General features: G+C 47.2%; 1 protein-coding gene across 7 annotated transcripts in view; it reads left to right on the forward strand.

Moving 5' to 3' along the window:
* LOC125953286 (uncharacterized) overlaps positions 1-15,538 on the forward strand; it is a 118,749-nt gene that overhangs the window by 25,145 nt on the left and 78,066 nt on the right. For all 7 annotated transcript variants that reach the window (XR_007468950.1, XM_049682748.1, XM_049682746.1 and 4 more), the window contains one exon: positions 10,274-10,377. Coding sequence is in view for 6 of the 7 variants with exons in the window: in XM_049682748.1 (XP_049538705.1) it covers positions 10,274-10,377 (104 nt within the window). In the remaining variant the exon portion in view is untranslated. The remainder of the gene's footprint in view (positions 1-10,273; positions 10,378-15,538) is intronic.

Below are 15,538 nucleotides of genomic sequence, written 5' to 3' on the forward strand. Positions count from 1 at the left end.
ACAGAAAAGTAAATGGCACCGGAAATCGGAGAGAATTTTAATTTACCGAACTGTCGACAGCAGTCGCTTCACTCTACCTCCTCCTACGACTCGAAATGGCATTACGAAACATGAAACGTGGATCGCACCCGGAGTGGTGCCGATATAAAACAAACATCCAATGCAAACGAGCCGGAACCGGGAACCGAGCGAACCGTCCATGTCGACCGGCGTGTGATTCGAGCCACATTCATCGGCAGCCCGGCAGTGACCGTCCGTTGTTGTCCATGGTAGCAGCATAACGGTCCGGGAGCCGGGGATGGACATCATTACGGATTCCGTTTCCATTTCGACGCAATCAAAGCGCGCTGAGCGCTTGTTAGCGTAATTGATTTATTATAATCATTACAACAAGAACTTCTGATGTTGTGATAGTAATTGCAACGAAATACTCTACAACGAACTGGCCAAATGCGTGTGCTTTCTGGCGCGTAAACGCCTTTCCGAACGTGATTTGCAAGTCTCACCGTCGCCTGTGGCTACCGTCGTATAAAGATGGCATCCGCAAAGGCCGCGACACATAATAATTAATAAATTCGTTCATTAGCATTCATCATCCTGAATGTGAACAACAAAGGGTGTGTAGCAAGGGCTCGAAGGCTCTGTTTCGAAGTTAATCTTCATCACCAACCATATGTCAAACCCTTCCCCCCATTACCAGCGCGCACAAAAACAGCACGAGCCCTACGTCAACGTGTATCCCAACGGCGAGCCGTTAAAATAGCCACCACCAACACCACAAAGGATTGTCGGAATCCGAAATCTGAGGAAACCGTTCGGTCGTGGGTTGATTCCTGGTTCAAGGTTTATTATGTACCTCATCGCCTGTATGCGAACCCATCATTGTCATTGTCTGCTGTGGGCGATCCCAAATGACCGATGCGATGGCCGAGAGGAGAGAAGGAAGGACGAGTGGTTTTAAGCAAATTGGATTATGAATTGTAATTTATGACAGCAATTTGTTCGTCCAGCCGCAGCACCAGGAACAACCACGGAGTCACGATGACGCACCAGACCCTCCGCAACCTCAGGAGAAGTCACACCACGGAACACCTTTTGCGTCCAGAAAAAGTCCCAACCTCAACCTCAAAACAAGTATCCGTCACGGGTCACAGGTACGAGGGTGCAGGACCGGCATCAGCAGCAGCATCATGAGATTAGTGCAGCTTAAATCCGGGCCCACCGTTCGTTACAGTGACCGCAGGATTTCTCGATCAAGGATTAGAAGGCTCGAAGATTGATCTGAGAAACATCGCAAAAAAAAAAACACCAAAAAGCCAAAGTAGAAAGTATGCAATAGGGGTGGCGGGGACCCCTTTCCAGCGATTGTTTCCGACGAAAGGTATGCGAAGAAAATTGCTTTATTACGATTATGAAGATGAATCGCTGTCAGCGTCCAAAGCCACGTGTCACTTGGTCCAGCAGTTCAGCTGCTCCTGCTGCTGCTCCAGTTCCTCCTCAACGATGAAGCTCAAGCATCAAACGGACGTGCAGACGACCAAACAGTACGGTACGGTACGGTGCAGTACGGGTCTGGGTCCAGGCCAGAATCCATTTTCGTATCGTATCGTACGATGCGGGCTACCGGTACCTTCGGGAAATCAACCGGAGTTAATCGTCGAAAAACAAATTACGAACTCACCAGCAAGCACCACCAGCACCACCAGAACCACGAAGCCGAACCCGACATTTCTCGGCGTATTGTTCTTTTACGAGCTATTAAAACGGAATTTATGGTTCCTCGCACGGCCTCGCCGCCCGTCAGATTATGGACGTAAGAAACGAACTGGCCAAGTGTTAGATAGACAGAGGACGACAGAGAGAGAGAGCGAAAGAGCGAGTTACAGATGTTTCCACTGACATGTGGCCCGGTATGCGGCCCGGAACCGTACGGTATGCTGCCCAGCGGATGGCATTCGGCATTGTGAAATTGTGAAAGCTGTTCACATGCTCTTCTGTCACAGGAGGACAGCCTTTTGAGATCCGGATCGGTTCGCCCCTACGCTCCTACGGGTTATCATTATTTGAGGTTGATATTTAGATTGATTGACTCGCACCGGTACCGGTACACGGGACGGGGGAATCGTTGCTGGGTTGCTGAGTTTCACTTCATCGACCGCCAGCTACATCGTTGCCGTTGATCTGTGAAGATAGATATCGCAGACGCAGACGCAGACTTGTGCGGTTCCGGAGTTCTGGCTCTCATAAAACAGTCCAACCGTGACGATGTGGGTTGCCAGTGGTGGTGGTGGTGCGTTGAAATGTACCACCAGGGACACCGGTGGTCGGTAGTGACCGGTATCGAGAATCCCTCGCACACCAAATCTCGTCCAAAGATCTCTTGCTCCGGTCTGGCCGGTCCGGTGATGAAATCTGGGTTTTGTTCGGAATAAATGGTCCAACCCATGGGGTGACAGAAGTTCCTTTGACAACCGGGCACCAGCTTCTCGGTGTGTGTGTGTGTGTGTGTGTGTGACGGTCGAAGTAACCGATGTTTGGTCCATCGAATGAACTGAGAACCGATCTGCGACTTCTCTGCAGGATTTTTGCAACCTTATGAACACGCACACCTGTTCGTCTGTAGCGAGACAAGAACTACGGAGTAGATTGCTAATGCTAGCTTTGCTCAATACCATTACAGAACTCAGCCATCAGCCCTCGATACGTCATGGGTTTTGGTCGTTTTTGGAGGAAACTATTCAACAGAAATTTAACTATTTCCTGACAAAGTGTAGAGTAGCTCGCTGTGCAGCTTTCCGAATTTCGGTCAACAGTTGGCCAGCATGAATGCGTCTCAACCCTCCCCGTTGGTATGGCACCTTCCCTGCTATGGCTCCCGATGCGCCATCCCCTAAATAACAAAAGAGCAACACCGGAGTGTCATGATTCGTTTTGAGTGTACCCCGTCCCCGACTTAAGCGTTTGGCTGCATAGAAAAGTCAACTCGTCTCTCTCCTTCCTAACACTTCATCCTCCCTCCGGGCGGTTGAAACCATTATTTAGTCACAGCGTCACCCGAAATATGGTTGGCACTTACAACGGACTGCACTTTCCATCCGGTTACCGACCGAGACCGAGAAGCTGTTTTGTTGGCTTCAACTGGCTGCCCAGCTGGCTAGCTAACTGGCCACCACCTAGGTCCAGCAAAAGGTGATTTGACTTACTTTTAGGTCCACGGGTGGTAGTGCCCGGTGTGTGCTACCAGCCAAGAAGTAATTGGGAAGATCCGAGATACCGAGTATAAGCATCAGTGCATCAGGATGAGGATACTGCTGCCAGGGCCCACGCAGAGCACCCTCTATTCACTGTCTCCCTTACCCCCTTTTTGTCGTCTAGTCCCCACAATTTGGTGGACAAATTTCGGTGCATACGGTAGCAGGCGAACGAACGAACGAACGAACGAACGAACGAACGGGAACGACCTTCGGAAGTAAGTCCTGGTATGATTTATTGCCTATAGACACACCATCCAGGGGTTGTTGGTGGCCCAGACCCAGCATGGCCACTGCTATGGTTCTCACTCTCTCTTTCTCTCTCTCTTTCTCTCTGTTTGCCTCCCTCAAGTGATTAAATTGTTGTTGCGCCTTGCCTCTTGTACATGGCAAGCACCTCATTCGAAGCACTGGATTGGACGTGGTCGGTTCCGTACCATTTTCGAGTGGAAGATCCGGAACAGTAGCATGCACCCATTCACCCGGTGCTCTCGCTACTGATGAAAGGCCGCCGTCGTCGTCGTCCTGGTCGCCGACGACGTTGCCTTCAGGCAAGCGGGCAAGCTCTTCTCTGCAGCCGGGATCCTGCGAGCGCCTGGAATATCTAAATGTTTATCTTGATGGATTTATATCTTCATCCGTACCGACTCGGGCATGTAATCCGTAATCGGTTTTGCTTATCTTCTATCCCAGCTGTTGAGCAATGGTGGCTTTCAGTGGAATCGTTTGCGGAGCAAATTAGGGGACCATTTTGGGCATTCTTCCAACGAATTCTCTGCTGCCAGTTGGCGATATGCAAATGGTGCTTGTGACGAGATTGTCGACGACGGGTTCTGTAAAGACTAAAGTGGCTGTTACTCTTTTCGTGTTTACGCTTTGCAAGTGTGTCTAATGTAACAATCGGTTTAAAATCTCTAATCGCTCTCAAAATGTCACTTGAACATGGAACTGTGTACGCCTTGATATTTGCTCGGTTGCCTCAAAGATGATGGACCGACCGATGACCGATCCTCGAATGGATTGCCTTCCCTTATTTCCGGTTATTTGCCCTCTTTGTTATTTCGGGTCAAACAAAGGCTTATTTTTGACGATTTATTGTGCAGAAACCTTTCAACTATATTTTTCTAGTGAATTTCATCTCAAACTACAACTTTTCAAGAATATTTAGTTCTATTTTGGGGAAGTTTTGATCTAAACTACGTTCATGGCATCCAATCTTGAGAGACAAGTATGCAAAACTGTACTTTTTGCGATACCCATCGTAGCCACGTGCCGGGTCATCAGAAATATTCAAATGAATATTCTTTTGTTAGATTATAAGTTTATCCAGGTAGCCCCGTTGAGTTTTTGTTAAATGTCCCATTTTTCGATTTTTGGTCGATTTTTGAAGTTAAAAAAGTGATGCTTTTTTCGATTTTGCCTCAAATAATGAGCTTTACATAATTAAAAAAAATATCAAAAAAAAAGTATCAGCTATTTTAACAAAAACTCGACGGGGCTACCTGGCAATTAGAATACAGATTATGTGTTCGAAATTTCAAATCGATCGGTCCAGTAGTTTTCATGCTATGATGGGCAGGTTTTGGGAACCGCGATTCAAAGTTGAGAGATGCATTGAGCCCAGTGTGAAAGACAGTTGTTCAAAAATCAATATCTTTGTCAATTTTGCTTCGAATGATTCCAAAATTTTACGAAATACTCTTGAAAGGATAAGCACTCATAAAAAAATATTTAAAGTGTAAATGCAAAGAAATAAAATAAAATACCGAAGCCTCCCCCTTAATAGACCTTGCCTCGTGTCACGATGCGGACCTTACTATCGTCGATCTGGTACGGGCTCGATATGAAACCCCACGCCGCTTGTACGAATACCAGAATAGTTCTAATCAGTGTGGCCCTTAAAATGAATTAAAACCCACGCCCCGGTCTCGGGTGCCCCGAAAACTTCTGCAACTCAAAACCATCTGGATCGGAATAATGCTCCGAAGTTCCTTCCTTCCTTCCCTAACTATTCCGAAGCAGCTTCTGCCGGGAGCCTTACCAGCCAGCCAGCCGGTGAGGAGTAGCAGCGGGATAGGCAAAGAAGAAATTGTCATGTTTGTAAACTAATCCGACAAGTGTCTGATAAAGATTTATCGTATCAATGATTTATAGACTGGCATGAGCATGAGGGCGACCAAACGACGTGCCAAAAAGATGCTCCCTGCCGCTGCGCTGCTCAGCAAAACTTCTCCGCACAACTCTCGCCAACGACGGTCTTTCGGTCTCTTATATCCAAGGTCTCTTCTCTTCGGCGTCCAACTTTGGGACCCCCTTTAGGGCTGGGTTACGTTGGGTTGGGTTGGGTTGGGTTTTTGGGAGAGAAAACTTTTTGAATTATTCTTCACGCGGCCAGGTTTGTGTTTGTGAGCAAGATGCCAGGGCAAAAGGGTGGGTTTGAGTTGAGGCACTGTAAAGCAAACAAATAGCTACCCTTTCACCACTATCGCCGTGGCGCACGTATCGATATCGAGCCTCGGAGGCGATGGTCCCTCCCTTCGGTGCCAAAGCCGACGCCAACGCCAGCAACAGGGAGCAGAAGAAGACGTATATATCACTTTCCTCTCCGTGCACATGGGGAGGAGGTTGGTGGCACACCGGCATGTTTGCATATGCTCCTGTACTCTACACACACACACACACACACACACACACACACATTTGGAGAGACCGGGAATTCGAAGAAAACGCCGTCTGCTGCTGCTGCTCGCCAATAACTTTTCGATGCTACCACGAAGGCCACTGTGGCTCTGTGTGTGTGTCTGTGTGCGTGTGCTGCAGGTATAATGTTTGGAGGGAAAGAGAAAAATCTTTTCCAACATCCACGCATTCACACCGGCACGACGCTATGTGCCCCATGTGCGGAACGTCCTATACAGTCAGATCTTTCAATCATCACACCACACCATCGTCGAAAGTAGAACCTGAAGACGGTCGTCCTAGGCCAGCCCCGAACCAGACCAGACCAGACCAGACCAGGCCAGGCCAGGAGAAAGCCAGGTGATGAGCACTTCAAACCCGGACGACGACGGAAAGCGGGCACGAAAGAGAGAGAGTTTGCCGACCAAGTGGAAAACGAGCAAACTTTTCCTTTGCCTTTGCCAAATTAGATAAGCAAATATTTTCGCCATTCTCGGCACCGACACCGTCGAGGTCGTCTTGTGGCTCGCCGTTATAGTACCCGTTGTATGCCGAGGAGATGAGGTCAGGTAAGCTGCTGCTGCTACTGCTCCAGCTTCAGCTCTTCATTTCGCTTTCGGCAGGAGAGTTTTCATATGAATAAAACTTTTGCCAAAACATATCGTTAACCCCGGGTGAGCAGCCAGCCAGCAAGCCCAGTGTAGCATGTGCCATCGGGTGGTACCACCCGACTGTGCCACTTCGTGCTTCATTACACACGGAACCCGTCGGAAGTTAGTGGGTGGCGTGCTAGCATACACTAGGGGCCTGTGTTCGACACGCACGGTCGTGCATCGGTTAAATCGAATCTGGCCAAATTTAATGCGACGCTGATTCCACTGCCTGTTGGCCACTCTGGAAGTCGGGCTGTCTATTATGTCGAGTTGTTCACGAATGTTTGGTATAATCATGATCAATGGAATGGAGTTCAAATGGAATGAAGAATTCATTTGGACTCTCGACGTACGGTCAACTAGTGACTATCAGCTCTCTTTTGTGACAGATGTTCATAGTTTTGACAGCATTTTCTATCTGCAGTGTATGTTTCTTATCTCGGAAAGTAACGCGAAAAAAACTTTTGAAGTTAGTTTGACACGCTAACATTAAGACCTTGAACAGTGATGGATCAAACACAAAAATTTCTAAAACCGTATCTTAACGTTCTAACAGACCTCATAACACCACATAGTAGTGCTCGTTGTTGTTTGCTTCAGAATGTATTGCAGAACATACTACTGTGTACAAAAAATAAGGTGACATTGAATGTATTTTGAAAGTTCCTTAATTTTTCTTCCAAATCGTTTTTTTCCCATCAAAGTAATCTCTCCCAGACACAATGCACTTATGCCGACGAATTTTCCAGTTTTAGAAACTCGTGAAAAAAATGACTTTAGGAATAGCCTTCGGTACCTTTTTCGCAGCGGCTTGAATCTGCTCTATCGTGTCAAAACGGTGTCCACGGAAATTTAGGGCTTGTCTAATAGCCAGAAGCCAAATGTAACCAAATCAGGCGCATACGGTTTTATTGGAACGATATGAGTGAAAATATTGGCAAAAAAGTCACAGAAAACCAACGAAGTGTGAGATAGAGCATTATCGTGATCGAGCGCTGACGCACTTGAGATGAAAAACATCCTTCCAAATGTAATTAACGGATATGTTTGATATGCCAATATCATCAGCAAAGTCTCCTGATGTTAATCGACGGTTTTCCAACACCAAATCTTTGATTTTTTGGACGTGAGCGTCATCGATTATCGTTGGTGGTCGTCTAGAGCAATCTTCCTCTTCAAAACGTTCCCGACCCTCCTGGAAGTCTTTCCACCAACTGTAAATATTTCTTTTTTGACGTGGTATCGTCATTAAAGGCATTCTGTACCATTCACATTTGTATATTCGCAGCAGAAAAAATATTATTAATGCAAATTCTTTGCTTCAACATTTGCGACATGGAGAAAAACGAAGAATCCACTTTTAGCAGTTCACAAAAAAATAAGTATCTCAAACACTAGTGAATATTTTGACGTGAAACTTGCCATGCTTGTCAATAACAGTGCTGACAACCTATAAAAAATACAAAATTTAAGATATCCATTTACGCAGGCAATTTGGACACCGTGTCACCTTACTTTTTGGACACAGAAGTAAGTTTCGAAGCAAATGCAAGCTCTTAGTCAGTAATTTGTCCAATTCTCTTGATGAATAACTCTTTAATACTCGTGTGGACGACAATAACTTAAACATCAATCGGTGGTAAAACGTACGTGAAAACATTTGATCGATTTGTCAACATTCTTCATCGACTATGTACAGAGCATTTGAAAAAAAAGGGTAACAAAAGTGTTTTTTTACACAGTTTTGGCCCATGTCCATATTTTAATGCAGATATAATAGAAATATAATTTAAATGGTAAACGTAATAACTGATGAAATATTGCGTTTTTGTTAGTAAGCAAAAAACTGTTGTTAAACTTTATGCAAAAATGGGCCAGCAAAGATATATTGCAATATGACATATTGCGATCCTTTGACATCCTGTTATGTTTGATCGAGTTTTTGTTGCTAGCACTATAACGAAGAGTGTCTTCGATAAAACCAAGACGGCATGTTCAGCAGACTACTTAAATGTTACTTCTTACTCGCAAAGTGCAATCCTTTATGCAGAATTAAGAAGCAATAAGATGGATAACGAATGTGCAAAATATTGAAGACACAGAGTTTATCAAGCCAATCAAACCAATCATCCAAATTCTAAATAACAAGATCTTGTTAGTTTAGGTCTCTAGGTAGACAAATTGCTTCTTCGAAAGCTATCAAAATCATAGATCTGTTGACAGCAATACAAGACCACAACCTCCTGCCACACAATAGCAAAATGATCCAAACTCCTAGACGCAATTCAAAGAAATGGAACAATTAAGACGAGAGAAACATTCAAATTAGAATCCTGGAGAGAGTGTGTTTAGAATGTCTCTTCGCATGCTAGGAACATCACAAAACAAGCATCCTCTTAACTAACTTCATTCGCATCACACACCATACCATACATCCAGATTCAGTGGAATTAGAAATGCTCATTCCATATCCGGGATGCCATCGAACGGCACAAAGGGGGGACGCTCGTTTTTGGCGTAAAAGAAGAAAACACTCGCTACGGCCAGAGCAACACCCAACTCCGGAACCCCGTGTCAAACGATTGTCAGACGGACACTAGTACACACCGGCCTGTAATCTGTAGATTAGCTCACACAACTGCGTCCGAACTTCACAACATGGATGATAAGTTGTTGGTTCGTTGGCGTTGGTTCGTTTGGTTGGCGTCGGTTGTGGATTTAGCAATTTCTGTTCAAATTAGATGCGCGCTACTCCACCACCGGGCTCCTTGCCCCACAAAACCTCACTGTTCGCTGACAGTCGGACAACATGTCGGTCGACAGGCGGCAGAGAGCGATGGTCCGATCCGAGAAGATAGAAACACAATTCGCTCGGCTCCAAGGCAGAGTGTTCCGGTGAGGTGGGGACAGACAATCCTCGGGACTACGGGATTTGCATCACATCACATCACTCTTACACACGCAATCGCCGCAACACTGGACACAGGTCGAGGGGGACGGGTAACCTTCGGCCTTGGACTGGCCAGTGTCCTCAGGAATGTCCCCACACCGCCGGTCCGTCCTTTATCCCTTTCTGCAGTGCAGTTGAAACATTGTGGAATTTGATTTATTTGTACTCGAGATATCGTGTCGAATAAGAGAGCGAGCGAGAGAGAGAGAGAGACAGAGAGAGAGAGAGAGAGAGAGAGAGAGAGAGAGAGAGAGAGAGAAAGAGAGAGATTACGGTTCTACAGCTCCTACAACCGCAACACATTCCATTCCAGAAGCAACACCACTACCCTGCGCCATCGCTTCCTCACTCTGTACCATAATTCCGACCGAGTGAGACGATGAAGGTTCTTCTATCTTCTGCTCTCTCCCTCTTTCTGTCACACAGCTGCACTCCCACCGAAAGCATAGAATTATCCATTTAAATTAGAATTGTACCGCTTAGAGGCAACTCCGATGGTCCTGGGGAGCGTCGGAATTTCCAATGTTCTCTGCAACGGTCAGATCGGTCACTGTGGCCACCACTTTGCTCGGGAAAACTATTTCATCTCACTATAAATAAGATGAGCTAAGGATTTCGAATGTTTTGTTCAAAACTTTGCTCGAAAATCGAAACCGATTCATGCTGGCATGTCATGGCATCCTAAGCTCTAACACGTCTTTCCTTCTTCTTCTTCTTCTATCTCCCTCTCGTTGACACAGAATCGACTTTGATGATCCATCAACGACGAAGCCACCGAGCCTGGCCAAATCGGCCGTGCTGGCCGCCCTGGAGGAGGAGGAACGTCAAAAGTCTCGCGGCACCGGTAAGTACACGACGTGCGTCCGTCCTCAAATGCCTTCCAAATGGCTGCGGCCGAAAGCGGCGGCGGCAACAAGTGCAACAAGTATCTAATAATGTTCGTCGTAAATGAAACTCATTAGTGCGTCGTCAGCGTCGTCGTCGTAGTCGTCGTCGGCGTTCCTTGGTAACCGAACTACCGAACACTAACCGAATCAAGGTTCTCGTCCTGCGATACTAATAATCATTAGGGCTACTGCTACCTACCGATTGCCACCGTGACTGGCCGTGCGTCACCGGCAACACACACGCACACACACACACACCTTTACACATTTTAATCATCGACCATTAGGCTTGGCACCGACCGGCACCGGTCACTGGACTGGACTGGACTGAACCGGGCTGACGCATCAAGGGCGCATCGATCGAACGGTGAGCTCCTGACCGTCGCCTGACCGTTCGCAACATCAATTAGCATAACTCGATTTGAAGTTCACCTGTCCGGTGGTGGTGGTGGTGGTGGACCGCGCCGTCCGGCATATCGTACGGTCGGATATAAGCCGTCATGTATCACATCCAAGGCGCGTCTTGATGATGTGCGCTCTCCGGATCGACGGGACGGAACGATTTTAAATAATCGATCGCCCGGAATCGCTTCTGTACGCTGTACTCTACGACTACGGTGATAGCGATCCGTTCCGCCAGCGAACGTCAAACACGTTGCACGGACGCTCAGTCCACAGTCCTGTCTGGCAGACTGCTGCCAGCAGCTTGAGTGGTGTTCGTTATCTTATCTCGCGTTTAATTGACGGTAATTGGATGGCCAGTTCTGCGCCCTGCGATAGAGAGAGAGAGCAGCATCTTCCGTGCAATCTCTCACGGCGATGCAGCTCGGGCCCTACCCTGCAGCCATCTAATCAATGCGTCGAATGGTGCCACTTTATCCTCTCGAGCTCGAGCATGGCCTGCCGACCGGGCAGAACTTGAAGGGCCACGATACATGATAAGCGTCCTTGGTAGGACGCGTCCGTTCGTTTAATCGATTGTGCCCGAAGGTGACCACCAGGCGAAGTGTAGCACCCGGAACCGGTTCCGGAACCGGTTAAGCCGCTTAAGGTGCTTTTTGCACTCGATCTAATGCGATCAAAGCCGGCAGCTGGAGCTAGTTGCTAGTTGTAATTGCTAGCGCGAGTGAACGCCAAGGAACCTCATCATCAGCTTTCAATCATTCTAATCCCCGTTCTGGTGGCGTTCCCTATTTCAATTGGAATCGAATTTCGAATCGCATGCACACGCACACAGCACTCAATGCAATGCAACCGTTGCTGGAGTGTACTCCTTTAAAGGATAAATTAAGGACATTCTGCAATCGAGTTGATGGCATCACCACCAAACGGTCCGGTCTGGTATATACAACACGAAGCATGCAGCTGCAACAACAACAACAGCAACATTCACCAGGGACAGAAACCAACAAACGGGACACTTGAGGATATACCCGTATGGAAAACTTCCTTGACAAGGGTTGACCGAAACCAAATTTACTGACCGACTGCTGGCCAAGGAGATGGGAGAAGTATTTTACGATTTCGCCACCAAGGCGATACCGACGGAGAAACTGGTCCTCCCACAGGAAGGGTGGGTCCGGGTGCTGGCCAGGCGAGCGTGACGAGGGATCTGACCGGCAATTGACAGTTACTCGATTGTTGGCGGGGATATTGATTAAAGTTTGCGCTTGCGAACACCGGCTAGAAAGGTTTTGTCGGATGCCAGCGTCGACATCAACTCAACCGGATGACACTGAAATGGTTCTGTATCCGGGTCCGGGGTCAGTTGACACCTCCCTGTACCATCGTATGTTCGAAAGTGTCACTTTCAACGAAGGGGGGCGTCCCTTTGCCGGTGGGACCATCATGATCATTGAGATGATTGATTGAGTTGTAACCGCGGTAAAGGTCGGTTTGTGTCACATTTCACCAAACAAGTCGGCGGCGACCAGTTCTGACCAAAATGAGCACGATCCGTGTACGGTATTGGTTTATTTAAACTGATCTTAGTTCACTTTGGATTCCTCTGCTTTACATATTACCCAGGCTAGCAACCCAAAGTGAACTAAGATGCAACCATAACATTATTCAACAATATACAACAATCCGGTTATCCGAAAAATGCATCCAACATTCGCTGCACTCTGTTATGTTGGACCTACCATTGGAACGCCAGTCGCGGCCGTTTATTAGAAACGCTTAATTTTAATTGCTTTCCGGGATTTTCCGCCCTCCCCCCTTGAACGATCGATTAAGTCAGTTGAAGACAGGAAGCTCATTTCTGCCTTCGGAGTTCCGTCACGATTTCCGTTGCAGCCATTCAGGCGCTTCACTAGACTCTACGCGGTAATAACAAAGGACAAAAGGCAGCTAGACGGTACCACGAAATGGTTCACGACTGTTGACGAAATTGAAGGTTAAAAGCTTCGTTTTCCAAGATGTCCCTAAACGGTTTTAACAACATTCCACCCCGAAACAGACCTTCCCCAAAAACTTAATATCATTTCTGTTTGATCGACAAATGCGATAACATTGGTCTCGCGCGGACTCGCCCAAAAACGGTCAAATACGTAGAAACATTCTCAAATTAAAGCTTCAATTAGCATCGATTACAAAGCAAATGGATGCCATCGATTCGAACCATTTCGTACCGAACCAACACGAGCACCGGGTTCGGGTTGTTCCATGAAGCATTTCACCAATTTCCAATGGCCGGCCCCGTAGCGAACAGCCTATCGAACGAGGAGGGCGGGGATGCTTTTCATTTTCCATTAATTTAACTCTCTCTCTCTCTCTCTCTATTTCGCTCACTCGCTGCAAACGTACAATAATCGAAGCTACTACAAATGACTCGTTCTGTTTCTCTGTGTATGTGTGTGTGTGTGTCTGTAACGTGTAAAGCCTTGGCCAAACAAATCGTTCGATTTGTAATCGAGCATTCGGAAAACATATATTCCATTTGCCATCCGATGGGTCTGGTAGGCTGCGGGGATGGTGAAACTTCGGTGATTAAATTCGGCCAGGGCCATATGAACCGGTTCACGTGCCCGGTTCGAATCCGCTTCGATTCGATCGTTTGTGCGATTGCGGACACCTACACAGATGGAAACAGATGGAAACATCATTTACCGGCATGCGGGAAAATCGGTGGGAAAAAAGAAGAGGTGGGGACCTCGCTGGAAAGTAAGCAACGCGCAATGATGATAGTGCATGTAAATCGACTCGACTTTTGTCTGTTGCTGTCCCTTTTGTCGTGGTCGTTTTCGTCGGTTTTTTTTTTCCACTCGCAGACTCTTCGATCGATATCCCGATTGAATATCCCGGATTAAGCCCGGCGTAACCGGCACGTGCTGTGCGTGTGTGTGTGTGTGTGTGCTGGGAAAGCGTGGGAAATTGAAATCGAACTTGGAAAGAGTTGGAGCAACATTCGGCGTTTGCTCTTTACAACCTCTCGCTTCGCTTCGCTTCACCATAAAATACACTCACCTCAGCCACTCACGAATTTTACGCCCCACCAATCATATAATTGCTGCCACGAACCTCCCCCCCCCTTGACCACGGCCACCTCCACCCTTCACAACCGGTGGTCGATATAAGCCCCGTGCCATGGTACGTGTTCCGAACCATTTCCACACTTCCATCCGGGGCGGTGAGGACCGATCATTCGATCATTTTTCACTTCACCGTTCCCGATTTTCACTCCCGGATGTCCGCGTTTGGGAGAGGAAGAAGATGAAAAGGAGTAGAAGGAGGAGGACGAAAAGCACCAGACCGAAGCTCGGCCACGGGCTGATGTTTATCGGTTTGCATCGTTGACATTCGAGCAGCAGCAGCAGCAGCAGCAGCAACATTACGAGGCAACGACGACCCAGTTCCAGTGCCGCTGCTTTTCCACGGATTGTGTTTTTGTTGTTTTTCCGCTCGTATTTCCTTCTTCTTCTTCTTCTTCTTCTTCTTTTTTCTCCATCATGATTTTTGTGATTTCATGTTCCCTTGGCCCATTTTTAACCTCTCATCGAATGCATCCGAATGCATCCATTCAGCATCAATCATCATTCTCACAGCCTCGAGAGCCGAGCAGGAAGCAGGCACCACTCGGCACGGTGCCACGCCTGGAATTAATTACAAACATGTGAAGCCTCTTCAACCCCAACCCATCATACAGACGACCTCTCCCCTTTTGGTCGATGGGTGTCGATGCGTCGAACATCAAGAGCGCACTTGACAGATGGGCGCAAAAGGGAGGAACGAACGTCTGAGTTTGCGCGTGCATTGAACAAAGGGGAGAAAGGGATGTGTGGGGGTGTGTGTAGGTGTGAAGGGCGATAAGGCCCGGATAAGGGTGCACCGGCGCGCACCTTACACCGATCGATCAATAGAACACTCATTTGAATGGCAGGAATTTCCATTCCTGGAATGACTTGCCCGTTTTGCAAACCTCCCGGAAAGCGCCTCCCGGTAATCCTTTCAGTCAGCAAATGAAAAATCGCAAAAGGATTGATGAGCTAGAAGGAGAGAGACAGAGAGACAGAAAGAGAGAGGAGGGATGCTGCGTGCAATGCCATGCCAAGACTTCAAAACAGAACCCAGAGTATTAGCACAAAGGGCATAAAAACACGAACATCCGCCTTCGGTTCCGCGTTAGTGTAGCTTGCGGAGCGGTGCAGAAAGAGGTTCCCGATGCTCCCGATATAGACATCTTGACACGATCCGGATCGAACGGCACAAAACAAAGCCACTTCCATTTCAATCCTTTTGATTCAGGTCCAGGTCTCCGGGAAAACGGGAAAGAAAAGAGTTCATCTTGCGACGGAAGTTCATAACAAATTTCCCTGACATCTGACTTGCTGTTGTCTTATCGAGATCGAGAAGTGAGTGTCCATTTTAAAAAGTGATTAAAGTGTCCATTTTTGTGTCAAACATTTGTTTTAAACTGAATCCATTTCATTTCATCTGGAACCGCACGTCTATCGGACTGTCATAACTGTAAGTGTCGTGTATATGTGTCAGTGTTTCTGTGTTTGTGTGGCTGTAAACAATCGTAGTTGACGTGTGTGTAAATATCAACAATACTTCAAGTGAGTAATCCCGCACATCAACCCAATGGTACGTGTTTACTCATACTCATCTGCACAT

This window comes from Anopheles darlingi, chromosome 3, assembly GCF_943734745.1.
Source record: "Anopheles darlingi chromosome 3, idAnoDarlMG_H_01, whole genome shotgun sequence".
Classification (NCBI taxonomy): Eukaryota; Metazoa; Arthropoda; class Insecta; order Diptera; family Culicidae; genus Anopheles; species Anopheles darlingi.